General features: G+C 44.9%; 1 protein-coding gene across 2 annotated transcripts; it reads left to right on the top strand.

Annotated features, from left to right (window-relative positions):
- Positions 1 to 284: 284 nt before the first annotated feature.
- Positions 285 to 15984, top strand: LOC308058323 (uncharacterized protein; the record flags this gene model as incomplete). Of its 2 annotated transcripts, XM_080373929.1 has the most annotated exons (4): positions 285 to 401; positions 2163 to 2266; positions 2864 to 2991; positions 4076 to 15984. In XM_080373929.1, 4 exons carry the CDS (start codon positions 285 to 287, stop codon positions 4117 to 4119), a joined length of 393 nt encoding a protein of 130 aa, XP_080230055.1. In that variant the 3' UTR covers positions 4120 to 15984. The 2 variants fall into 2 exon arrangements, 1 of the variants encoding a protein (XP_080230055.1); XR_013925771.1 differs by lacking the exon at positions 285 to 401 and adding an exon at positions 998 to 1064 and having other exon boundaries at positions 2864 to 15984.
- Between the last annotated feature and the right edge of the window lie 10813 nt (positions 15985 to 26797).

Raw genomic sequence — 26797 nt, forward strand, 5'->3', positions numbered from 1 at the left:
CCCATGCCCCCACGATCCAGAAAGAGATATGGTTATTTAGACCATTTCGTTAATGCAAACTGCTGAAGAGATGGAGTAATTGAGCCGATTTGCTGCGTGGGCGTGTGGTTGTTTGTGTCGTATCTCTGTACCGCTGCAGTGTTTGGAAACCCATCATGACTCACCTCCACACGCGGTGGCTGAGGACAAGCAGGAAGGTACCTAAAGTCAGCCTGAGGAGCAGCGGCGGTTACTGGAGATGCAGCTAGTGCCCTTCCTGCCAAACTTGTCTTATTATCCCAAAAATGGAGAAGTTTCTGGGCTGGAAAGAGCAGAGCGGTGATCCGTGGAACATCACTCAGCCGCCAGCACTGCTGAATACTGGAGAGGAGCAGCAGTTTCTGTGCACCAGCATGCATCAGGTCAGTGAGGAGAGGATACAGCTGTAACCCAGGAGCACTCATCCAAATCGTTCTGCGTTGCAACACGAACTTCTGGGTGATTTTTCACGGTGACGGTTTCACACGGAGGCAGCATTCCTCCAGCGCACCACCCCGATCCCTCCAGCACTCCTGACACGCGTTGGAGACCCCAAGAGCATCAGGACCACATTACCGCTGTTTCCATTCCCCGTGTCAGATGTCAGACCACCACCACGGCGGGGCACAGCGGGCCATTTTCCAGATGGCCACTTTTTGCTGCAGATGGTGTGGGGGGATGTTCCCAAAAGTGCTCCCACATTGCTTTGTGGTGCACATTGCCCCCATCTACATTTCACAGATTTCCATCTCAAAGACCCTGTTCTTGAGAGAGCAGAGATCTTCGTGGCCTTCTGCTTGTTCCTTTATGTATTTTGGCATTTGCCTGCTCCTTTTACAGTAGAGAAGCTGTTTGTGCCTCTGCAGACGTATTTTATAGATGCAACTTAAGCAAAACTTCTGATGTGCTGGGCTTAGAGGTTACCGAAGGAATGTCAATGTTTGTCATCAGGAACACGGGCCAAGTCCCACTCACCTGCTTCGAAAATAACACCTTTGAAGTCAGGACGAGCACAAAGGGGAACATAAGGGCAGTAGAACATAAAGGTGAATTTCACACTGTGACCTTTTAGTCTTTTTTTTTTTTTTTTTTTAAATTTATTGTCTTATGGAAGTTTTTCCTCCCTCCTTCCCCCCTGCTTCCCTGAATTTGACACCAGTGAAATTTGAAAGAGAAAACAGTCAGGTAGCCAGTAAACATCGGAAAACATGTCTGATGAAGTTCAAAGGGCTGGGAAATGTAACGCCTTTACTAAGCAATAAGTATCATCAGAGTTTATGCAACAGTGTCCTTCAGGGCATGGGGAAGGTGCTGAAAACACAGTAACAAGCGGCTTTGTTTTCTGGGCTCAAATGTAAAAGATACTGGGAAATAACAACGAATAGAGAAAAAATCCTTAGGAAAGTTCGCAAAACCTTTGTAAAGACAGTAACAGATGCCCCCAAAGAGGAAATTACAACATGTGGCAGTTGTGTTTTTTTGGTTAAGCAACTTTTTGTGAAAGTTCAAAGCATCTGGGGAAAGTAACCAGTAACAGGGTGAGACAGATTTATGCAGCCCACACATGGCAATATTTCTGTATAAAATTAGTAAAAACCCCATTATATCCCTTGATGAAGAGATTAATTCATACAAGTTTGCATTCTTTGAAGAGCAATCATATTTTGACTTCATAAACTGGAAGAACTGAGTAATTTCTTGGATTAACTGATCACAAGAGTTGTAATCTGTAATAAAAATCCATGCACGGCTGCCAGGTTTTGTTTCTCAGAGGATTAGGGTAATGAGTTGATTTGACATTAGAAGAATGCATCCCAGCCTGCAGCCCCATTACCTGGATCTAAAGGGTGGATTCGGAAAGATGAGGCAGTTAATCAAAGCCTTCAACATATTTTTTTAATACGGGGGAACATATTGCTTGTGCAAGTTGCTGGATTGATAAATCTGGGTGAAAATTTTTGCATAAATCTACAGTGCATGGCATGAGCACTGCCTGGACTTAGCTAGGCAGCCTCCTAGTGCTACATATAGATATACACACACATGTGTGTACGTACAAGCCCCTGGAAATGTCCTTTGTAGCCATGAAAGACTATCTGCAGGAGTTCACCCTGAAGCTTTGTTTTTGTTCTCTCTTTTTACAGTACTTTGGTGGTTTTGTGCTTCATGTTTTGGTGAGAGAGCCAGAAGAGACCCTGGCCATCTGCTGTCAGAGTTGCCGTGTGGTGGAGAAAGAAGAAAGGCTCAGGTCTGTAAATGTTTTGTTTAGATCTAATAAAGCCCTAAATTTAATTTCTAAATAAATGACTGTTCCTGGAGCTCGGGGAGGCTGTGAATACCTGCAGCAATAGCAGCTTGAGGTGTTCCCCTTGCTGGTTCCCTCCCCGTCCTGCAGCTCCTGCTCCTCCAGCGCTGGCACGTGCCGAGAGCCAGATCAGGGAAATGATGCTCCTTAAAATTAAACCAAATGTTCCTTTGCTGCTGGGTTATTTTAAAGCCAGATCAGTTCCCAGTCTGCTTCGTGGTGCGATCACGTGGCTGGCTGTGCTGGCAGGGGAGGGAGCCTTGCTTGGGCTGCTAGGAGGTTGAGCTGGGGAGAGGAGGGGACTCGATGTCACCTCTGACCACTTCCTAGTGTGAAAGCATGGTCTGGGGGACCTCCAATGGGTTTCGTTTTTACCATCTTTCACGTAACCCCAAGTCTGCACTGAGTGCATGGTGGTGACACTGTAACAGCAACTATTAAAATCAAACAAAACATGCCTGGATCCTTTTGCAATCTTTCTGCTCCAGCAGGGGCATGCCTGCAGAGAACAGCCAGTTCATCACATGTATTTTATTTCAGATATTCTGCGAGGCTTTGGATTTTCATCCCCAAACCTTCCATGTACTCGCCTCATGCTCCCAGACCCAGTAACCCTTCTGCAGATAAGCAGCATGAGGCAGGACAGCAATCGCAGCAGGTTCCCCTGGGTATGCGGGGGGATGGGGAAATGCTGAACGTGCTCTCCCACCACCTCCTTCTCCCGCCCTGCCCATCCCTGGTGTGTGCTGGTCATCCCTGGGGCTCATCCCGCCACAAGTGCCCCAAAGGTGCCGGGGGTGGGGACATGCTGGGGTCCGTCCCCCCCCCGCCCTGTGCACGCAGGTGCTCCCGCACGGAGATGCGTTTACAGAAGGCGCAGAGAGGCCGGAGGAAGCCGCAGTCACGCGAGCCGCATGTGGTTAAAGAAGCAAGTGCCAACATCTCTCACTCTCACTGTCCCAGCGTTGCTCCGAGGGCAACCTGATCTGCCTTTAATCTACTCTGACCACAAGACAAATGGTTTAAATAAAACCCTGCATGACTGAGTCTCTCCATTTCTGGCTTTTATACGACATACTGAGGAGCAATGGTTTACTTTGCCTGAGTAACAAAATTAATATAAGAGAAACATTTTGTTATGTGGTAACTGAGAAAAAAAAATACAAAACCCAAAAAAAGAAGAGAGAGACATAGAGAAATTTGGGTGGGATGTTTGTGCGTGATAAAACGGAAATCAAAGAAAAGAGTCGCTTTTCTCGGAACGGCCGGCAAAAGTAACAGCCGATAAACAGCTATGCAGGCAGGATGAGGGCTCTGTTTTAGCAACCAGGTCATTTTTGGGGAGCAGAAACCTAAAGCCCCGCTGTTGTCAGCCCCGTGCAGGCAAGCTGTCACCAACGAGATCCCGGCGTCCTTACCCCTGCCGGGGCAAGTTGTGGGGAGAGGCACGGGCTGAGCGAGTACAGTGTCGCAGGGAAGGGGAGGACCGAGAGGAACATCGCGGGGTCTCGGTGGGAGAGCTGACTGCAGCTAGGATTGCCATTTAGCACACAGGGACTGCCACATGTGTGTGCTGGGGGGAGCAGAAGACTTTGCCTCCGTCTGCGGGCAGGCGGCCGCAGGGATGCAGCCTGGTTTGCTGGTGGGATCTGCTAGAGCCAGTCCCTGCCCCTGCCTGGGCTGTGCTCTGCAACCAAATGTGTTGTGGGAGACTCTGCTCTGACTATTCACCATCATTTTCTTCTCATCCAGGACTTGTTGCCACCAACCGCCCCCCCTCAGAGCTGTGCAATTAATCTTGGTCGGGGAGTCGAGGTACTTACCTCTCATCATCCTGAGCCTCGTGGGAATATGTGAATATGAGCTCAAATGAAAGCTATGAAAGGATGAAGTTTAAACCCCGGCAGCGTGGGTTTCACACATCACAAGCCAACAGTGCCTATAGGAAAAGCTCTGCCTTTTTCATTCTTTTTAATGAGAAAACTTCTAATGATTTTTGGTGAGCTTTAGGACATGTAAGGTAATATCCTGGTGTTAGTGAGAATAACAAGAAATTCCCCCACTGACTTTTTGGGGCATAGGATAGTTTTCACATTGAGTAATACTTCTGAAGGAAGGATTTGCCCTGCTGGACCGGAGCATCGCTGCCCACGGACACCTGGCTCCTTCCTTCTGCCAATAGTCCACAGTCTTTGCAGAGAGGATCTTCAAACCATCTCCTGGTCTTGCAGGTCTGGACGTCCTCCCTGACTCCCTGCAAAAGAGATCAGGGTGTGAAGCTTGAAATCTTGTCACCATCATCTTAGCCCATGTGGTTCCAGTAGTTTTAGGGTCACTTCTCTGTTGTGTTTCATTGAAATGCTGGTACGTCACGTCTGAGCCATGTTCTGAATGCCTGTCACTGCAGCATGGCAGATCCACTTTGAAGTGGGAATTTGGGTGACTTTACAGCAAGCAGTACAAGAAAAAGAATGTTTCCCTTTGATGTTTATTAGTTATGAGCATTGCTGGCCTCTTTTGGAGTTGATTTCAGGCATGGTCCCCTTTAAGAATCGGAAATACATTTTACCAGCATTTCAAATGTTATGAAATGCAGCATTTGGTGGGAAAGAAAATGACAAATGAGAAAAATATGGTATTTTTTCATTCTCTGAAAGAAGTTATAGCTAGAAAATTCGACTGTATGTGCAAACTCGAAGTGGTTAGCTGTTACTCTACAACATTCGCAGCTCTCTGTGCCAGGAAGCAGAGGCTCTACAGGATTTTTCAGCTCTGACATGGGACTGTAGTCCATACTTCGCAGATGTAGGACACGCTTGTGGATAATTCTTTCGCAGTGTTTTGGGGTCACAAACAAAACAAAATCAGCAAAGACCATGAGATCCCTATGTACTTCCCTTTATTGTGTTTGGATTATGTTTTTGAAGGTGAGTCAGTGTTTATCGATATAAAAATATAAGAAACAATGCAGTATCAGAGTCGTATATTTCCCCCATGTGTTCATTGTCCCTTCGCTTGCTGTAAAACCCATGCGATGAGGAATTAATGAGCGCACACCTGTTTTCTTTGCAGAACCTGCGTTTTATTTTTAAATTTTAAGCAGCCTCTGAAAGTGATTGCAAAGGCAAGAAAGCAAACTTTGCCCTGTCAGAGGGGGCAAGGGAGGCGTTTGCTGAGCAAAGGGCAGCCCCCGTGTTGCACAGGCTTGATGCACCATTCGGACCCTGGCTGGCTGGAGGCAGGGCGCTGTCTCGGCTGTACCGGGTGGCTTCTTCTGAGGCTCCTCTGGTTCCTCCCTGTTTAGCAGCAACCGAGGCATGTGGGTTTGGGTTACACCTCCCCGGGGAGCTGAACAAGGCGGATTACTAATGTTTCATCAACCTCTGAGACAGGAAATGTCCCACCGTGATGCTCAAGTAAAGTTTTGCATAAAACACCAATCTGCTTTGCAGGGTTTATTCTTTCCATCTATTATCTATTTCCTCAGGCTTTAACTGCTCCTGTAGCCTGAGATGCTGAAATCTTGCACCCAGATTTCTTATTTGAGAAACTCTTTGCTGTCAATGTAAGATCTCTCCTCACATGTGCTTTGAGCAACTCCCCTTTTCTCTGCTGTTCCTTAGAAGCATATAATCTGTTTTGCAAAATTGTGTTTACACTCAGCAAATACACAGGGAAATGGTCTTTTGCAAAGCTGCATTGGCCGGAACCAGTAACAGCATCACTGGTGGATCCAAAGGTAGCTGTAGGAGGGAGCAGTACAGAAAAAGAAGTGGAGTCTTTCAGAATTCCTTCAAAATTGTTCTGTTCAGCTGAGATGTCACCTGGAAGGTGGTCCTACCTCTAAAACCAGCTGTTGAGCTTGAGGAGAAAGCAGTCTGTACTTGCTGAACCATATAGAAAGCTGAGTTCATGCCCACAGCTATCCCTTCCTAAGCTTGAAATTTGTCAACCAGTGGGAAAAACAAACTCTCTGCTCCATCTTGCTTTCTCCCTACCTTCAATGTCTGGCAGACAGACAGATAAATCATGTTAAAAGAGGTAATTTGCAAGAGAACTGCAAAGCTAAAAGGTGACATTAATATTATTTTGGAGCAATTTTGTATCACATGTAACCTGGAAATGATATCAGCTTACTAGAAGTGAATAAACCATCAGGAGAGAAAAGGCAAAAGGCTGTAATACAGCATCTGCCAGCCTTTGGTAAACATAAGGTTCTTCATTTAATTCAGAAATATCTTCCAGTCCAAGGACTCTGCATAGATCACACAACTTCTTTGGGGGTGGTTTGGTTTGGGTTTTTTTTTTATTATTTTGGCAGGCCATGGAGCCACGAAGCCTGAACATAGGCAGAGCATAAAGCAAAAATTCCCCATGCTACACACAGATGGATTTAACAGCCCTCCTTTTATTCACGTGTAAGTGTTTCTGTGGAAGGGATCCAGCTTTATGACAAATTTCACTAGTTTCTCGCCAAACATAGGGATCCTCTCCAGAGACATGAAATTTGGGGGTGAACAACTTTCATCAGATTTGCATAGCAGTCCTGGAGTTAGAGACATAAAAAACAACTTGTGGTATCAGAAAGACTTCTCTAGAGACCTGCTGAGGGTCTCCAACCCCACTTCCCACTGGCTGCAGTGGAGTCCTGCAAACATCTACACCAGCCAAGAGTCTTCTGCTGCTGGTGACCATGGATGCCCGGTGAGGAGCAGGCTGGTCTCAGCTCTATGGAAACCCATGAGATATCAGGGTTCTCAGTACCTTGAAGGACTGGGGTCACTTCTGGGGTCTACAGGTTTGATCTCGATGGGAAACGAGATACCCCTGTGTGGTGGAAACACTCTCATTGTCCCAAATGAATTCCGATGTATGAGGGAGAACAAAAAAAACCCCATTTCATTTCATGCTATAATTTTAGCAAGTGTGCCAGGTGCATGGTCTTTTCCTTTTCCAGGATAGTTTGCTTTTCTTTCTCATGTACAAAGATGTCCTGAGTGCAGAAATAACCATGCATCGAACTGCTTGTGCACATGTTGTGGGAGCAGGAACACAGAGAGGCTTTTGCAGCTATGAAATTCCACGAGGAAAGCTGCCCAGCAAAAGCCTGCCCTCTGAACACTTGCTCAGGGGATGTTTTAGAAGAAAATATTTTTGCTTAGCTTGTATTTGCTTTTCCTTCTCGTGTACATGTGTGCATGTTCAGGGGTTCATTTGTTTGCTGCACTGAAATACAGATTCCATTTGCTCCAGCTGTTCATTTCCCACCTGCGATTGCATCTCTGTGACTGTGGCATCAGCGCTAGTTGCTATAGGCAACGTTGTGATGTCATGCTGCAATATGACGATTTCAGCTGGGGAGCATGCCAAAGCACCAGGTCTCATCTGAAACAATAATGAGCTTATTTTTGTAGAAATACCCTTAGTTTTAATAAAAAGCAGAAAATACGGGACATACTGGCAGAACAATCTCAAAACAGAATGTTTCCATTGAGTATCAGCTAGTTTTTAATTAGTAACCAGAGGGACATCAAAGAAAGTTGCTAATTATGAGCATATCATAAAAATATAAACATAGTGTCCCAGTTTTACAATGGCAACACCTTACTGTGGATGCAAATGTAAGGCTGGGTTGGCTAATGAACGGAAAAATCATGGGATTTTTCTTGAACAGCTCACCAAGAGGCATCTGCAGTTATAAAATCAACTATTTCCTTTGGAAAAGGAATGAAAATATTTGACAAAAATACCTTCAAGGTTGGTTGTTATTATTTTTTTAAAATATATCCCAGGAATAATCAAGATCTGCGGTTTTTGAAAAAGAAATCATGAATCAAGATGGCTTTATCGAAAACCGTCAGTACTTTCAGCATTTTGTGATGCCTGAAATCTTCATTCCAACTTCTTTTGTTTGCTATTTCTGCCTTTTGAAGCAGCACCGAAAACCAGCCCTGAAGTGAGTGGGATCTATTTGCTACAGTGCAAAACGTGCCCCTCCCCCAAAGGCTTTGCTGAGATCTCTGTCAGACGATTCCACTTTAGTCCAATAGTCCTGTTGGCTGGAGATGATTTTATTTCTGGGTTCTGCTGTTCACACTCTGCTGCAGCTACCCCCGGCCTGAGCGTGTGGGGACGGCTGGGGATGCTGCGCGGCCGGTCCTGCAGGATGCTGCGCCTCCCGCCATCTCTCTCTGGCCACAGCCCTGCTGCTGAGGCTCCACTCGAGTTTGTGCTCGGGGTAAGAAGAAGAGAACAGAGGAAGGTGACAGAGACCTTTAAGAGCAAGAACTTAAGCTCTAAGTGGTTTCTGATTTAAGCCTCTCCATTTCTGGAAATCCAGGCTGATCTCTCTCAGGCCTGATCTTCAGAAATGATTGAATTGCTTGGAAAATGAAGGTGCTCAGCGCTCCTAAAAACACTCCTAAAAACAGACCAAAATTGTCTCTTGTTGGGCACAACAGTCAAATTGTTTCTCTCTCTCTTGTTGACCACCCTGAAGGAACTGGTAAACTAATCTTTGTTTCATAAACTATTTTTAACTACTGCTTTATTTTTTTTAATTTGACTTTTTTTTTGTTGTTGTTTTTTTGTTTTGAGGGAGAATATAGAGAAATAATTGAGAAGGAAGAAGAGGTGTTGCCAAACCATGATTTTCCTTTATTATTAAAGCACATGTGGGGGTTGACACCTATTCATGGAATCATTCCCAGTGATGCAGAGTGTGGCAAGCCTTCCCCAGTCCTGATGCAACTACACAGAGGTGGAAGCTGTTGCCAAGTGGACAGTGCTTGCTCCGATATGTCCATCACCACTCACATGCTGGACTGTGACAGCTGAATAAATTAGCCAAAAATAACTATTCCAAAATATTTCGCTCTGAGGATTCAGACCCATCACAGTAGCACTGGGATTGCCGGCAAAGCCTCTGCTACAGCAAGGGGAGTTAGTTAACAGGAGAGCACAGAGAATGGGCAAAGGCAAAACCAAACGACGAGCTAATCCAGAATAAAGTGTATTCCCCGGAGGTCGGGAGATGGCTTTGAACAGGTTGAGTCGTTAAAGGGATGTAGGGTTGATTGATGAATCTGCATCGCTCGCTGCAGTGAGATGAGTGCATTACGTTGTAAGAGTGGGTTGCAGGGGATCAGTTCGAGTACGACTCTGCCAAAAAGGTGAAGGAAGTTCATAAATTACCCCAGAGTTATGGAAACAGATCCTTTCTGCAGAGGGACCCAAGGGGCGGCAGCATCCCTAGGTAGCCCATCTGTATCCCATAAAGAAACGGATACCTGTAATTAGTGCCATGAGTTATCGCAACTGCGCGCAGCGTACATACGTCTCCATCCGAGAGGACAGTGCTTTGCAAGTGGGAGCATTTAATATGGAAATAAGCAAGACAGCTGAAAGTAGAGTTTCACTGGAAGATTTCCAGTCAAGACGTTTGAGGCAAAAGCTTGCTGTTGCCAGTATGGGAGAAATCTAAGATTCAGAGCTGATTGCATTTCCAAGAAACGGAACAGGGAAACTTGGACAGTGCTGCGGAGTAGGTGCACTGGAGTTCATACCATGCAGCCTCACGACTGGCCTTGTTTGTGGCTTCTAGGTGCTCTAGTGAGGTGCCAAAGTGCCAGCTGGAAATCAGATATCTTGAAAAAATAGGATTTTGTTTGTATTCTTCAAAGCCGCAAGGCTGAATGGGGGAATCTGGGATCCATTTTCCCTCCCCGTGCTCCCTGCCTCACTCTTATTGAGACTTAAACAAAAGGGCACGGAGGCCACTGCAGAGTAAATGAGGCCCTTAATTTACCATAAAAAGAAGATGACTGGCTGTTAAGGTTTTATCGGATTACAATAAAGGCTCTTTGCACTCGGGAGACTGTGGTTTGATTCCCGGCATTGCTGGCAGGGCTGGAAATCATAACCACAGATTATAGCAATAAGCTTCCAAATTTCCATATTCCAGCTGAGGGTGCTGCTCCCCGGCGAGGCTGCTGCCCTGTGCCAGCAGGAGCAGGGTCTGCAGCATCCTGCTGAGGCAGGACCTTCCGCCACGCTCTGTGTCTCTGGAGCATCCTGGTCAAGGTGGGGACCCAGCCTGGGACTGCTGGGACCTTTTTGACTGTGAGATGGGAACAGGAGCAAGGTCACGTTGTGTTATCTATTTGATTATCCAGCAAGATAATTAAAAATAAGCTACTTTATCAGTACAGCTTTATACTGTAACTCTTCAGATGAGTAGTCTCGTTCCTTCCTCCCAGCAGCCACCATCACAGGGTGAAGTAAGCAAAGCAGATTATGAAAAACAAAGTTTACCTTCCATGAGCAGATCTCCTTGGTTTTTTCCCAGGCTTAAATTTCATTAGGAAAATAATTTCATTAATATAACACATCTTCTTTTGGCATAGAGAGTGCTGGCAGTTTGTTTGTCAGCTAGCAGAGGGAGCAACGGGCAGCCCTGCATTACGAGGAATACGTAAGGAAGGAGTTTAACTGATGCTGTGCGTTCGCGACCTGGAAGGCACGTCTACATTTGAACTTGTAAAAGAGAAAGGCTGTCGCACCTTTTTTCTTCAGCCCTGGGTGGCAGTTGGTGCATAACCCCCCATACGCTCCTGTTTGTGCACAGGCAACGCACAGCTTGCTCGTGTTCATAGCACATGGCTCACAACCCGTTTTCCCTCTCTTTGCTGTGTTAGCCCCACGGACTCACAGCAGGCTGAGGCTGGAGGACACCTCTGGGGACCACCCAGTCCCAGTGGCTCAAGGCAAGGTCACCCAGAGTGGGATGCTCAGGACCATGTCCAGTCAGGTTTTGAGTATCTCCAAGGATGGAGACCCCACAGCCTCCCTGGGCAACTTCTCTGCAGTCAGCATATCCGAAGTGGGCATTTACAATGACGAGCAACAAGAAGCCAAGTAAAGAGATTGAGCTTAGTTGAAGAGGAATGAAGGCAGTGGGTTGATCAGCATTGATCATACACAGCTGTGGCCTTGCTACGAAGGCAGTGGTTGATTGACATGGATGATGTGCAGCTGTAGCTTGTTCCTGCTAAGTAGTTAAATAGCCCTGAGGACTGGGGGAGAGGGGGTTGGGTTGGAGAGAGAGGGAGCTGTGTGGTGTGGCCTCTAGAGGAAGGAGAAACAGCATGGACAGTAGAATCTGACTGACAGTAAAGCCTTGTTGCAGCTTGCTAGTGCTGTGGCAATTAGTGCCTGTGTGAGGCAAACTGAGTTGGGCTCCAACTACAACACAGTCTCCTTGCAAACTTCTCAGTGTAACAGCCTCTGCTTGGATGCACACAGTGTGGGAGCAGCATTTGGGGGAAATACCTTCTCCTGGGTCTGTATTGCAAGTGTCAAAATAACAGTATGGTAAAGTATCACATCTGTAATGGGATGTAGCCCAGTCCATAAACTCTTTATTCCCTTGTCGTTTGACATCGCTGCTGCTAAGCTGAAGGAATCTGGTGGTAAATGGCAGGGAACCAAATGCCAGTTTGGATGAGATTTGCGTGTGCCAGGTTCCTGCAATTTACCCTTCATAAAACAGCCCTTGGTGTTTTTAACCCAAGCTGGATGTGTGCTTGCAAATGTATGTCTGCTGGGTTCTCCTGCAGGATTGAGAAACATATTGTGGCCAGTTTCTCTCTGCATCCTTCAAGGCCAATGCACCATTTAGTCCTTTGTTACAAACCAGAGACGGTGCAAAGCTCCAAAGTCAAATTTTCCACAGGAAGAATCCAGAAAATGTTTTCTGTAGATAAAACCAATTATTTTTATTATAGCTTTCTAACTTTTATTTCTATAATATAATATATTTAATATACAAAAATATTAGAGAAAATAAAACAAAACCAAAAAATTCAAAACAAAAGCCATTTCGAAAAGGAAACTCTAAACATTTTGTTCTGAAATAGTCAAAACAGAATATTTTGACATTGTCAGAATTTTTTCCCTCAGGTTCTCTTCCAAAACAAAATTCCAGAGGGAAAAAAAAAAAAAAAACCCAACATTTTGTTAAGCATTTCTATTTAACTTCCACTTCAGCCCTGCAGAATCCAACAGAATATGTTTTTTGTAGCAACTTTTGAAGTCAGCACTTCTATACACAAACATGCACCATGTACAGAACAAATTACCATGTATTTTGACTTGACAGATACTTTCATGTTTTTGTATGTAAATAAACCAGATAGCAATTAATCAGATTAGAAATTTTGCTAGAGTCAGTCTGTACTTGATAATGAACTTATTTTTATTTTAATTTGGCTACTGCTGAAACAGGCCAACAGATTCAGTGGATGATGAGATTAATATTACTGAGCATAATTATCTTTCTCTTCCAAGCATGGCATCTTGGTAATGCTGATTTTCTTATTAACTGATGAAGGTCGTGGGACAGATTTACACCTGGGTGGGAATGCAACAGAATTTAATAAAAAAAAAAAAAAATGGTCTTGGAATTTCAACATGAAAATATACATGTATATATATATTTTTCAGTTCCTCAATGGGGACTCCTTGAGATGCAGGTCAGCACTGAGCCTCCCTGACGATAGCCCTTAAAGGACTTGCAAGATCTGCAAAACTTTTCCAGGAATGGCTCCATAAGCTGTCTTCTATTATTGCACAAATTAGGGTTGAAAACAGAGCTTTGCCAGAGGCAGGCTCACAATATTGCAAAAAAAAAATCCACCCAATGAGTGGCAGGCTATAAGAAAAACAATATTGATGTATTTTCCTCTATTTGTGGTTTCTTTTGTCCACAGAGTGTTTTTTTGTCTCTGAATGACGTCAAAGCAAAATTCTCCTGCAAAATGACAACTGAAAAATAACCCTGAGAATATATTGGATTTCCTAACTAGTAATTAACTAACTTGAGCTTAATAGAATGTATTATATATTTTACCAAGTCTACAGAAGATTAGTGAAACAAAAGTAATATTTTCTTTTGTTTTGATTGCAGTGCTTGAGGCAAAGGCCGTTTAATACTTCACAACTAAGTGTTTTGCATTCCTGAAGTGTCTGTATGCTCAAACATGTCACAGCATCCTCCTTGGAGGTGACAACAACTACATGGTGTGTCACACACAACCCGTCTGCCCTTGGGATGCGCCGGGGCAGGGACAATAACGATGCCTACAGGTAGGTGACGTGCACCTCATCCTCTGAGAGAGCAATCCACCTTCCAGGAGAAATGGTCCTGTATTTCCCAACTCCCTCCGTTGCCTGTGGACTGACCCTTGGCAGGTTATCTACCTTTGAGCTTCCCCAAAACGGGCAAGGGGAAAAGCGCTCCCAGACATGCTTAGTGGGAACTGGGGACCTTTACAGACCCTTTCCCACACTCACATGTGAAGCTGTTGCAGTCGCCAGGGTTCAGTAATTAATTAAGATCACTTTATTCTTCTCTTCTCCTTGGTTTTTCATTTCTGTAAAATGGGCACGTTCTCAAGTCCAGCGTTTTATTGCACATTTCTATTTATGGCTTTCTAAAGGAAAAAAGTCATCTGGTTTTCACAGAACTCACTGTGACTTCAAGACTGCCTTGCAGAAAGAAAAACACCAATTCCAGCATGTGCTCCATCGTGTGATGTGGGAGGGAGCAGGTTTTACTGAGATTGTGGACGATAAACTCAAACAACAAGGGATGTTTTTACTTCCTCTATAAAGTAGCTTTTCTGTGGCTTTACACTAGTAGGTGCCATGCAGGAATGGAGGAGAACCGAGTCCCAAAGCTGAATTCTCAAAAGCTTTGCCAAGGCTGTTTTTTGTGGCTTCAATCAGCTGCTGCTGAGGATGTTCTGTTTTACGTAGTGTGCACCGCTCTCATGTGCAATGACGCTGCATGGCTGCTGATGGAGCTTACGTGCCATGGACACTTGGCATGGCCCCTTTCCAGCCCCATGCGTAAGGAGTGAGTAAAGAAACCCATCAGGCCTTTAAAACTCTATTAATTGCAGAGTAACTGAAATGCCAGTCATCCACTGCATCAGCTCAACTGCTTGCTTCTAATCAGGGGTTGACAGCCATGGCTAAAGGAGTTTCTTCTCTTGGATTCTCTGACAATGTGCTTCAGGGATCAGAAAAGCACCACTATTCTGCACTATTTATACCTTGTTTATTTATACCTTGTTATGCCTGTGGTGTCAGTTATAGGGAAGCCATATGTCTGTGAGAGGTGAAGACCAAGGTTTGGGAAGGGTTATACCATCAACCAAACCGCTCTGAAACTCCAGATCCCTTCCTAAGAAACATCCACCTGGAGCTGTGGAGCACAGTACTGACATGGATTCGGTGGCCTAAAATGTCTTTCTGGTCTTATTTTGGATACGACCTATTTCTTCTTCTTTGTCCTATTTCTCCATGTGGGCTGACAATCACGGTGGGGAAAATTAAATTTGTATTTCTCATACATCTTCCCAGATTAAGTGAAAATTTCCTTCTACTTACATCCAGCAAAATGAGACTCTGCCATCATTTGCTGTGGGTGCATCAAAACAGACTTTTGGTTTCTTGGAAAAGATTTAGTTTTCCAGGGAGATGCTTTTTCATGTTTCCAATGAAGCACCAATGTGTTTTAATAAAATTCAATAAAGTGTGTATATTTCAGGGAAGATTTAATGTTGATAGTGGTGTTGTGCTTTGGAGATTCGATTATCCTTGGGTGAAAAAGACATGAATGTTACTGAGTGCACAAGTGAAAAGGGAACATTAAAAATAAAACCAAATTTTAAAAAAATCAGCTTTATCCTGCCAAAGTGGAAATCAGGTGAATAAATAAGAATATATTTTAGCCACAGGAGAGACTATACATGTGTTCTGCACCGCAGGGGGACCTCCCTGTCAAACAGACGACGGTGTTTTGAGATCTATGAAACAAATGTTCTCTTGCTCATGCTTCAGCAAAAGCAGATGTTCAACCTGTCAGAAGCAGTGGAGTTGACATTATATCTGTTGCGGAGGTGGCTGTTCATATCGACAGGGTGTCTTCTGATGGGAAGTTTGGAACTGGGAGAGCACAATTCCAGCTGGTACGTTGGTGTGGGAAGAGCCCATCACCGCTCCCACCCCCCGGCTTCCCAGAGCAGCGGTTGCACTTGTAAACCCCTACCCAGCCCTGCCAAAAACAGTGGCAAAATGGGATTTACTCAGCGAGCAGACCCTGCGCTGCCTTCGTCTACTCTGGTGAGCCCCAGCCCAGCAGAACATGATGTTTTGCGTTGCTTATCGGTCACTTTCTCACTTCCTACATCTGACTCTGATTCCGGGAATTTGGTTACAACCCTGGACTTTGTGGCAAATTCATGCTCTAGGTCAGGGGTTTTGGGAGCATCCTTGACCTCAGCCAGCGTATCCACGAGCCTGGTGTCAGCGTTGCATTTATAAGAAGACCGGAAAGTGGGAAAAGAGTTTGCAAAGCTCTGCTTAGCACTCTTTCCTTGGCAGCTGCTGCCACGGGCAGCCGAGAAGGTGAGGCTAACTGAATCCAGAGTGAAGGAAACCAAGTTTTACAACCTATTCAGAAGAAGTAATTTATTTAATGGAAAGATTTGTCTGTATTATTTTGGATGTTATAGTTTATACATCAAGTGCAAGATTGACATTTCAGAGCTCTGGTATGAGGTTCATTTTGAGTATTGTGAAAAGAAAAAAAAAAAAAACCACCCCCCCCCCCCCCCCCCCCAAAACCCACCATTCCTTTTCCCCCACGTTTGAAAATGAGTGTACAAGGGGTGTTATGAAGCTGTATCCCCTGTCCGCCAGTGGCCCACGCTTACTGAGTGCTGCGAGGGAAGCACACTGTGCTTTCCTTACTCTATCCTTGCTTTGAATAGCAAAGATGATTTGCTCTGCAGAAATCACATCCTAGCAAACCTGCATCCATGTCACATTAAAATTAATTCATAGCTCCTACAAAATTGAGGGGTTCACTTGCTCTTGAGGTTGGCAGGCTTTATTTTCTTTTCCTATCAAAGGAAGGAAGCGTGCAAGGAAATTAAAATGAATTTTTCTAAAGGGCCCCTCGGAGGGAGAAATCATTGAAAGCTAAGTGATTAAAACACGGGTCAGAACCATGCCAGCCTGCCTGCTTAGCCTCAATTCGCAAGTAGTCTAGAGATGGAAATGTTTCATACTGTGTAAAACAATACTGGTGAGCACTGCATGTTGCCTCTGTCTAACTGCATCTGGAAAAGGGAGGTCTCCTCAAGTGTTGAGTGACATCTTACAACCTGTTTCTTTCCAGTTGACCTGGAAAATGTGCACTCAGATTTCAAGAGAGAGGAAATAGAAAGTATTTTCTCATCAAACTTGGCATTATCTATTTCGCAGGCCGGCCTCTCTCCCGCTGTACAGTATTTTTCCGTTGTGTTGAATCAAACTTTATCTTCGGCTCCGCTTCCCCATTCTAATAATAACGAGGTGGCGTTCAAAGCGTGGCTTCGCAAGTGATTCATTTCCTCGATACTGTTGATTGGGACTTTACTTCAAAGGTAGGCAGCAATTTGGCTTTTGAACACATTAGAGATAACATTTCTTTTGCATTGGGATGAACTCATTATGGGCTTCAGGACTGGGACCTGATAATTTGCAGACCCACGATGCTACTTTTTTGCTGATAGGGATGGAGAGATGAGGCAAAGTAATAGATTGGGTAAGAACTCATTAAATGCTGAAGCAGAACAATAGGCTCTTCCAGCCTTTAACTCCTTAGATTCATCTGGATTTTTCAGTCTCGGCATCCTCCAGCCACTGGAGACTAGAACAACAATGAACGGAATGCAGAAAAAAAGCCAGGCAATTATTTCACTTTGGCAAAATTTTAATGGGATTCATAAAGTCAGGGGAAGATAACGGTGCAAGGAGTAAATTGGGTCGCTGAGATTCTGATGTAAGAAAACGCAACCAGAATGAGCTCGTAGGTGCTACCCTTTTGAGGTTGGTGATGATTTTATGAGGAACCCTAAACACAAGCACCAAAAAACTTGGGAGAGTCTATCTGTCAGCTTTAGACCTACCTGTAAATGCTCAGCTCCTCCGAGAGTTGGGGCCCTTACATTTTAGCACCTAGACGTACACTTAGGCGCATGTCTGTGCTTTATATCCAGCTGATCATGTTCTTTTAATGTACCTTGGATTGCTTTACATGCTTGACAGGCCATGTTTCTTTCTATTGGCCATATACAGCACTGCAAATGCAAAAAGCCTGCTTGCAATAGCCAACTCTTTTTCTTCTGAGGTTTACATTATCATCTTTGTCTCATTATTCCTGGATGGCTGCCCATCATTTCTTATGTGGGTCTTTCTTCAAAAGATGAAAAGAGAAGGGTGTGGGAAGGGAAGGGAAAGAAAAAAAAAGAAATCTTGCTTTTTTTAAAGAAAAAAGAGCAAATAATTCTTTGAACTGCATGGGTTTTATTATTTAACATACTTTGGGATACTAACATGTGAGTCAGCTGAGAGCATATAGAAAGAAAAATAAAGATGTCTGTGCTGTCAAGGGGAAAAAAACCACTCACCACCTCATTTCCCTCCCCCTGCCTCTGACGTGGCTTATGAAGGAGGATGCTTGAAAGCATAGAGCCAAATTAGCAGAATACAGATGGGGGGGGACGGTAGCATTAGCTGCGTCTCTTGCTGTTACCTACCCTATGGAGCCGCAGATGATGCGGTGTGGGCAGCAGTGGCAGACATGGTCGCAGCTCCAGGGGTGAGACACACAGCTGATCCCTGCACAATGTCAGCTTCTGTACGGCAGGAAAACCAATTCTGTCTTTCAAGAGCTTTTTCCTGGTGTAACTCTCCAAATCTCTCTCCTGCCAAACATTATAAAAGCTATTAACAATTAACATTTATGCTGGTGCAGAGTTTCAGATACCCTTTACTGGGGCCCATAACCCGAGTTCTCCACAGTCTCACTGGAATAACACTGCCACTGTTTCCACGTGGCAGAAGTCCATTTGCCCAGGCTGCCCTGCACCCCAGCCATCTTCTGTCTTTCATGTCTGAAATCACCCTGGACAAAACAGCCAGGCAGTGCAACACAACAGCACCTAGACCCAAGGAAGCATCTCCGGTTCTTATCAGTTCAGTCACAGTGTTGACAACATCAAGTTTCCAAGGCTTTGTCCACTCCTGTCTAAGCTTGACCTTTTTTCTTTGTTCCTTTTTTTTCTCCTTCTTCAGTTAATAAGAACATTTAAAAACTTTTTTTTCTCTTAATAACTTAGCCGAGGTCACTTCAGTACAGCACATGGGTAGAAGAGGCCAGCACTACATACTCTTGCACCCCATGCAGTTACACCTGGTGTTTAGATGCACTTAGTGCATCAGCTCAGCCCTCTCCACTCAAGGCAGACCAAGATGCAGATGCTGAAGACCTGCGCAGTGCTGTACAGACCTCCAGGCCTCCAATAACCAGCAAACAGTTGTAGAGTTTCTCCTTTATAGAGAATGAAATTCTGAACCTGAGCATCAGGAACCTTCGAGCCTGGGCAGAGATCTCGAAGGTGTTTGAAGGATGGCTTTGACCTGGGCATGACACCCCTCTTCCTGCTGGCGGTGAGGACAAGCAGAGGTGATGATGCTCCAGGAGGCAGCAGCACATCCCTGCTCCGCGCAGCCTCAGCTGCAGGTTGCACACACAGACTAGTGCAGAGGGGGGATTTTTTTTTTTCCCCAGTTGTTTCTTGCAGGTGAATTCCTAAACCATCTGCAGAAAATTTTCCCTTCATGGCCAGGAACACATGGCCCAAGGGTTGGTGGGGGTGGGCATTTTAACTCCCCTCTCCCTCCCCCAGGCTGAACAAAGCCCTGGATTGAGAGATCAGCTCTGGACTTTGCGAGAAAAGAGAGCTTGGGGCTTTTGTGTGTGTGTATGTGTGTGTGTATTTTTCTTTTCTTTCCATCATACTAATGAAATTTGCAGACACAGAGAGGAAACTGAGAGTTATTTATAGGAGTGAGAGGAATGTGAGGCCTAATTGTGCTTAGTCTATTGCTAAGTATGTAATCTGTTTGCTATTAAATTTTACAGTCTTGCAGCAATGTACATAGGTTCTATTGTGGGTGGGTTTTTTTCTTTTAAGAGGAACATATACATTTGATGAAGAAAAAATACTAGGCTAACGTGCTTGCAAGGTTTAAGAACAAGTGACACAAGGCAGCATTTTACAAGGAGCAGGGGCATTTTTAGGGTTAACTAGGTCGGGTAATTTTGGATTTAATTTTTTTTTTTTTTTTCTTTTATCTTTTCACTATTTCATTTAACTTTTCACAGTTTTAAGGTGTCTGTGTTCCTGTCCATGATGATAACCGAGGTTACCTGAAGCTGCTGGCTGTTTCCACGGGAGGTGATGAGTCCCCAGGTGTGCACAGGATGTGCTTTAGGGGCGGTGGGTTTTGTCCTCACCTCCTGGCTGGCCTTTGCTGACCTGCTCGGCCTCTCAGTGCGCAGCAAGCACACCAGGGCAGGTATTTGCTTCCCTTACTGCTGGAATCAGCAGTGAGAGCCTGATGATAACCGGCTGAAGTGCTCTGTAGAAATGCAGAAGCAGTGGACCCTTGCACTTTCACATGCTGTTTTAGGAGAGCCCTCTCCAGCTCTCCCGTGAACCCCAGGACAGCCCCGCTGGACCCTTCCCACCTGTGTAAGGAGCAAGGCTGCTGCCCACGGGCACGTCGCCATGGGTCCTTTTCTCTTCCCAGACATGGGTGACCAGCTCAGGCAGTGGGAGCAGGGCCAGGGATGCCAGGGGCTCCTCCGTGGGGCACCCCCACCTGCTGTCAGGGAGGGAGGACAGCAGCTCTGCAAAGCTCAGCCTGGAGCAGGGGGGTAGCGTGGGGGCCTGAGCTGCTGAGCTAAGCGTCATTCCTCATGGAAAAAGAGGAAAAGTCAGGCATGCAATCTGATACAATTGCTAATATCCACCAGGCAAAAGTCAAGCGCTCAAACAGCTCTGGAGTTAGCTGCTTTTTATTGCTTATCGCTGTCCACTCGTGCTGGAATATTCCATTCCTATAATTTCTGAAAGACTCTAAAGGATCCTGTCACCTCTTCTGAGTTTAGGTTTCTCACTCGCTCAGACAAACACTTTTCCTGGGATGTTTTGCAAAATGCCGTAGTGACTCACTCTTGTCACTCCTCCTTGCTGGGATGACAACACTGAAGGCAAAACCAAATGATATTTACTGCCGGTGTCCAAAATTGGCTTTGCCAGTGCGAGCAGAATTTAGAAAGACAGAAATAGAAGACTGATTATGGAGTGTGTTGCAATTAAGAGAGAGACATGTAAGGTCCTTCTCCAGGGTTACAGCTGAATCCAGAGGTGGACTGGCTCCATCCGGGCTGACTGCACCTGAACGGGATGCAAAGCTGCATGGCTGAGAGGAACGCAGCATCCTGCGCACAGCGCTGCTTACAAACCAGCCTGCCCCTTCCCTGGGGGCCTGAGATAACCGGTGGCATCAAATCAAAAGTAGGGATCAAGAACTGCAAGGCAGCATTTTACTCTTTTCTTTGGCTGGTAAACCCATCAGCCTGCCAGCACATGTACAGGTGCAGGACAATATCCCCTGCCATGTTTCTTGCAAGCAAATACAAAAAAAAGAAAAGAGACTCAAGATACACAGTGGTAGGTGGCACTTTGGATTGAATCGCTGAGAGATGTCCACTGTATGTCTCCACGGGAATTATTGAGTCCTTCTCCACCTGACTCATGTTTCTCTTTTAGACCCTGCTCCTAAGTCTCAAATAAATTGACTTCATTCAGTGGGAGAATGAAGCCTTGTCCCAGTTACCATGTTTCTGCCAGGCCACCAAGGGCACACTGATGTAGTGTGTGACCTTTGGTGTATTTGTAGGGTAAACTGGAGGGAATGCCAGGCAGGTTATCTGCAGCAAGGCACTAGAGCCCTCCTCCGTTGTGAATAAGACATGGGATGCTAGTTGGCCACTGGCCAGTCATTTGGCCACTGACCAACTGGCTGACATTCGTTTCTTCCATACTTTACTCCTGGACCTGATGGGAGGGGTGTTTTACAGCAGCAGTTAGTTTATTCCTGGGGTAAACAGTAGAAATTGGAGGGTAATTGCAGCAAGAAGTTTGCTTCCTGTTCCAGTGTGAATAACCCGCTGGACGCCAACTGGATGTTAGCCCTCAGATCCGTAAGGCCAATTGGCATCTGCTCTGCATTTGTCCCTCTTAGGATTTGCAGATGTATGTTGGAAAGTGTGGGGATGGGGATCCCATCAGCCCATCCACCACCGAGGCGACCTGCAGCGAGCGAGGGGCCGTTCGAGGCAGGGCACGGAGCAGTGCTGCCCTCGAGGCTCACCGCAGGCAGGGTGAGGGCTACGCTGGGAGGTGCCTGATGACCCAATCCCACTGTTTTCATCTCTTTCCCATGTTGAATAATAGACATTTTTCCTTCTTGCAGTCCTGCTGGGCCCTCACATACATTATTGGTAATACAACACCGTGTGATGCTGTTCCACCCCCTGTTTTGTACCCAGACCTCCTTCACCTCACCTTACACTTCCACAACAGGACCTATACATGGGCACAAGGTTTTAACTGGCACAAGGCTGCTCGCCGGCCTAAGCATCTCCCCTTGTTTCCAGAGTAACTCTCTTAAAATTATTTAGCTAGCTGTGATTTTCTCCATTCTGTGTTGCTACACAAACAAGGAGGACGTGTACCTGGGCTGACCTTTCCTCACAATCAAGCCTGACACATTTCCTACCCTTCTTTCTGCTCGCTTTTCCCCTCTGGTTACCCTCCTCTTTGGCAGCAATCTCCCCCCACCATGCTGCCAGAACGGAGCATAATATGCTGGAATATCTTCCTTAGATGAGCTATCAAGCAACCCGGCCTCTCTCCCGTCACGTGTTTTATTATCTGACTTTTTTTCTCATTTCCATTGATGAGATGGATCCTTAGACCAATTTTCTTTCTTTTTTGTGAGGTTACAATATTTTCTTTTAAGATCTCCTTTATGGTCTCACTGTCTCCAGGCTCCTCCCAATATTGCATCTTTACTTACTGAAATTTCCTGGAGGCTGGTGTCTCCAGGCCAAGGTACACCACACTATTTTCCATCTGGGAGGTAACAATGGCATATAATCCAAAGGAGGGACGGCTCCACTAGCATCTCATTCTCCTCTTTCTTGGATATGAGTAACAGTGGTGGCTCAGAGCTGGAGGGCCAGACCGCACTCCCCATTTTGGTGGTGAAACCCCTTCACATCCATCCAGTGATTTAACTGGAGTAACACCGAGAAAAAAAGATAAGCTCAGCATGTCCAAGGACAGTTTATTCAAGTTGCTAATATTACTGACATGAGGAAATATTTATTCACATTTGGACATTTTCCATTTTCACCGAGACCTCTGGTGTGTGGTTGGGAAGGGAGCCTGGAGGGCAGAAGCAGGAGGGGAGGAAAGAGCAGGGCTGGTGGGTGACCACGGTTGTGCCTACATTGCCAAGGGAGTTGAGCAATGTCCTTGCCACACTGCCCAACAGAGGGGTGAAAGAGAAAACTGCTGCTTCCTAACACTTTCATTGAGCAGTTATGTTATAAGGTGATATCTGGTGCAGTAGATTATATTCAAGCAGAATTTAGAATAAATCTACAACAAATCCTTTGGCTGAAGCATCCTTGAACTCAAGATAAAGAAATTTCTATCCCTTGGATATGTTCTGTCAACTGAATGTATCTTTGTGAAATTTATTGTTTTTGCAGAAATCAGGACGACATATTTTAGGATAGTCCAGACGTCTCTAGTTGCCTGGATTTCCTCAGTTTAAGTTTGCTAGTTCCCCTCCCCCTAAAAATAAAATAAAATTAAATTAAAATTGAGAACTCTCTTAACCTCTTTGTTGGGTACAATTTATAACAAACAAACAAACAAGCAAACAGCCTCCATCTGGAAAAAAAATCTGGCAAAGAAAATGCTGTAAGGGTGGGGGGAAAGTTTCTCTCACAGATATTAACCTTTACTCTTTGAGATGTGTTCGTTCTTCAGAAATGAGCAGCTGTCTAAATCGTTAGGAGGCTGCTAAGGATTAAGGCTAGCCAAAATATGTTCTTTTGCTGTCTTAAATTTCCGCAATGTAAAATAAATGTAAGCTTAGTTGCTCTAACTGTGGATGCTGCCACTGCTTACACAAAACACAGTTTCGATATGGATGGATTACATCCCTTCTTAAATTGATTTGATATTGCGTGTGACCTGACAGTGTAAACAGGTGATATGGCACAACTTTAAGGGGAATCGGAGTCTTAAGAGAGAGCTCGGAGTCTATGTGCCGGGGCAGGCTGGCTCCCGACAAGCTTTCGTGCTGCAGCAGTGGGACCACAGGATAATTGCACTTAACGTAAGTCTAATTACCCATGACTATTGCTTTATGTATTTTTGAAAGTATCAAGAAAAGAGCCTGCTGAGCCTTAGCATCTTTGGGTCAGGGATAGGGTTTGGGTTCTGTATCACACAGTCCCAGGTACAGAGTTTCTGAGTGATAGGCACTCCCTTTCGCTGTGATCACCACTGGTAAGGGATGATACCTTCTTCTACCACCCGAGAAACTTGTTTCCTTCTGCTAATACTAATTGTATGTTTATCAAAAAGGAAAAAAAAAAAAAACAGTCCTAGTTTTCCCATTGGCTCATCAGCTCTATGGTTCCTTCTATCAGAGCTGGAGATGGTCAGTATTTTGTGGGATCAATCCCAAAAGGCAGAATAAAGGTAAGAAATGGTGATCTGAGCATGTTCTAGCTTGTGCCTTATAGTCGCAGGCATCTCTTCCTTCACCTTCTCTAGCAGTTTATTTATTACGATATGAAATATTTATTCCTGGACTAAACAACTTTCTGGCCCTTGGTGATGTTTTTCCATCCTTGATGTCCTATAACAGATCTGAATGAGAAAGGGCAATATTTATCCCTATAAAGACGTCTCTGTGTATCCCTTCAACCCGTACGATGCTTCCAGGGGACACATGTGGCTTTTAAATGGTTGATTTGCACTGAAATGAAACCTGCTTCAGGTAAAAAGGCCAGAAGGAACCACTGTGTGTGGAGAAACTGTCGAGTCTCTCCTTGGCCTTGTTGCTAAATCTGGTTCCTTCCAGCGCAGCTAAGAACTAGCCTGTGGGATATGGACCCTGCTGCTCTTCAACGTCTTACACAGACCAAGCTGCAAGCAAGAAGGGATGCTCGTGTTGTCCATCCAGAATCCCACCCACTGTGCCAACCAGGCTGCTACCGCAGAGCAGCTCCAGGTTGCAAATACCAATAGGGAAGTAGTAAATGGCTGCAAGCAGCCACCTCGGTCTCCAGTACCTCCTGCTGCTTCTTCCCACCACTCCCAGCTCCTGATTCCTTCTGATCCTGTACCCACAGGACGAGTGAAGCTGCAGTCAGCACAGCCCACAACTCTGGCTAAAACAGTGCTGGTCCAGCAGCAAAAGCAATTTCTATTTTCCCAGCATATGCTGTTTTGCAATCTCATAATTTCTTTGGACCTTGCATACAGAAGAAGGCATGGCCATGAATCAGCAAGTTAAAAAAGTTAACAACTGCAGCAGATAATTCCAGCAACATCTTTACCTTGTAGAAACAACACCTGAAATCAGATTTCAGTTGCACACGTGAAAAAAGAAGACAAGTCTAGAAATCAGAAATTCAGCCTGTGTCAGTCTGGGCAATCTGCTTTGTATCATGTGCTGCATTGGCTTGGTTAAAAGGAACAGCTGGCAAGAGATTTTTGGTTTATTGGGTTGTTGTGTTTTTTGTTTTTCTTTTTTTGGTTTTTTTTTTTTTTTTTTTGTGGTAATCAATTTTAAATCAAACTCTTTCAGTTGTCTTCTGCTGCTGACAAAACCTCTCTATTGCCAGGTTAGTGTGTTTGCGTAATTTTTTTGGGTATTGTTTGGATGTGTATGTGATGCCAAATAGTGTAATTGGCCGACTGAAAGAGCAGGCCAGGTGACAGTTGTTCACAGCTATGTACATGCAGGCTTTGAACTTCCAGTTGCAGACTTTTCTAGCATCCTTCCTATTAATTAGCCTTCAGGAATTAATAATTCAATATTTTTTCTTTCTGCTACAGCATTCTGACAACAGCAAGTGTAACTGTTTTATTGTAGATAACAATAATAAAATATTCATAATTTAATATTCTTCTCTTTCCCAGCAACTGAGGCAGAGCTGTCCTAGCCAGCTCCCCTCCCAGCCAGCATCTGCGTTAAAGCTCAGCTTCTGCAACAGCCTAAACAACCCCCATGCTGCGTTGGGTGTCCGTGCCTGAGTTCAGGTGTCAGCTCACGAGGTGTGTCCCCACCACTGCAGGGCCATCGTGCAAGGACAAGCCAATTCCCTCTCATTTTCCTAAATGGTACATCCATTGATGTCAGTGGGACCAGTGAAAGTCTGTAAGCTAAGTATGAGTGAGGATAAATGCAAGCTTTCTGCTCACTTTATATTCTTTTTATTACTCCAGAGGCTTATGGGATCGCATGGTTTTGCAAAAAGGCAGAAATCCCACCCACACCTGAAGGGAAGTGCAATATAGGAAGTTACTATAATTACCATAGAAGAAAAAAAAAAGTCTTCTACATCTGTCAGATGATGGACATCTGGGTATAGTAACTGGGGCTGAGGAATGGCTGACTAGTCACATCACAGAACATTTAGCTCCTTGGACAGACCTGCCAGTGGGATGAACAAACCCTGGGGAACACCAAGGCAACCTCACCCAGCCCCGTTCCCTGGCAGCTGAAACGCTGTGTTATGGCACGTGCATTAGCCTTACCCTGAGAAATGCACAGTTTGTTCCAAGAAGTTCTATGAAAAAGCAACAACAACAACAACAACTGACACGGCCAACTCGGAACAGAGGTCGGGACAGCACAGCTGAGATGATGCTTTGCTGTCCCTGAATCCGCTCGCTGCACAGCTCAGGAAGGGCTTCCCCCAAGCTCCCCCCATCGCTTGGGGTCCTGCCTTGTCTCCTTTGGCTGCTTGGTAAGAAATGCCAAGTGCCCACATGTTACTTTGTCCACATTGGATGTCAGCTATTAATATTCACATTATTTAGCACCATAGAAAGAAGAAAAGATTTTCTTTGATTAGGGAGAAAGTAACAAAATAAATAGTGTCTCCTTGTTACAGAGGAGATACCTAAACTATAATCAACGAGTTTACTCTTCTTGAGTCAGAAACCATGAATCATCCTGTAAAATCAGATCAAATTCAAGATTAATTTCTCATGGTATTGCTGAGGAATTTCAGATGTTTCCATTGGGAAAAGACATTTCTTTAACCATCCCCAGGTTAGTTGGTTCACTACTAATTTTTTCTTGAATAATGAATTTCAAAGGTAAGGAGCTTCAAGGTGTAGAAGTGGAGTGGGGAAAAAAATAATAAAAAGAGAGAGAAAAAAGAGAGAGATTAGGACAAGATTAAGAGAC

The sequence above is a fragment of the Falco punctatus genome (assembly GCF_963210335.1).
Source record: "Falco punctatus genome assembly, chromosome: 1".
Classification (NCBI taxonomy): domain Eukaryota; kingdom Metazoa; phylum Chordata; class Aves; order Falconiformes; family Falconidae; genus Falco; species Falco punctatus.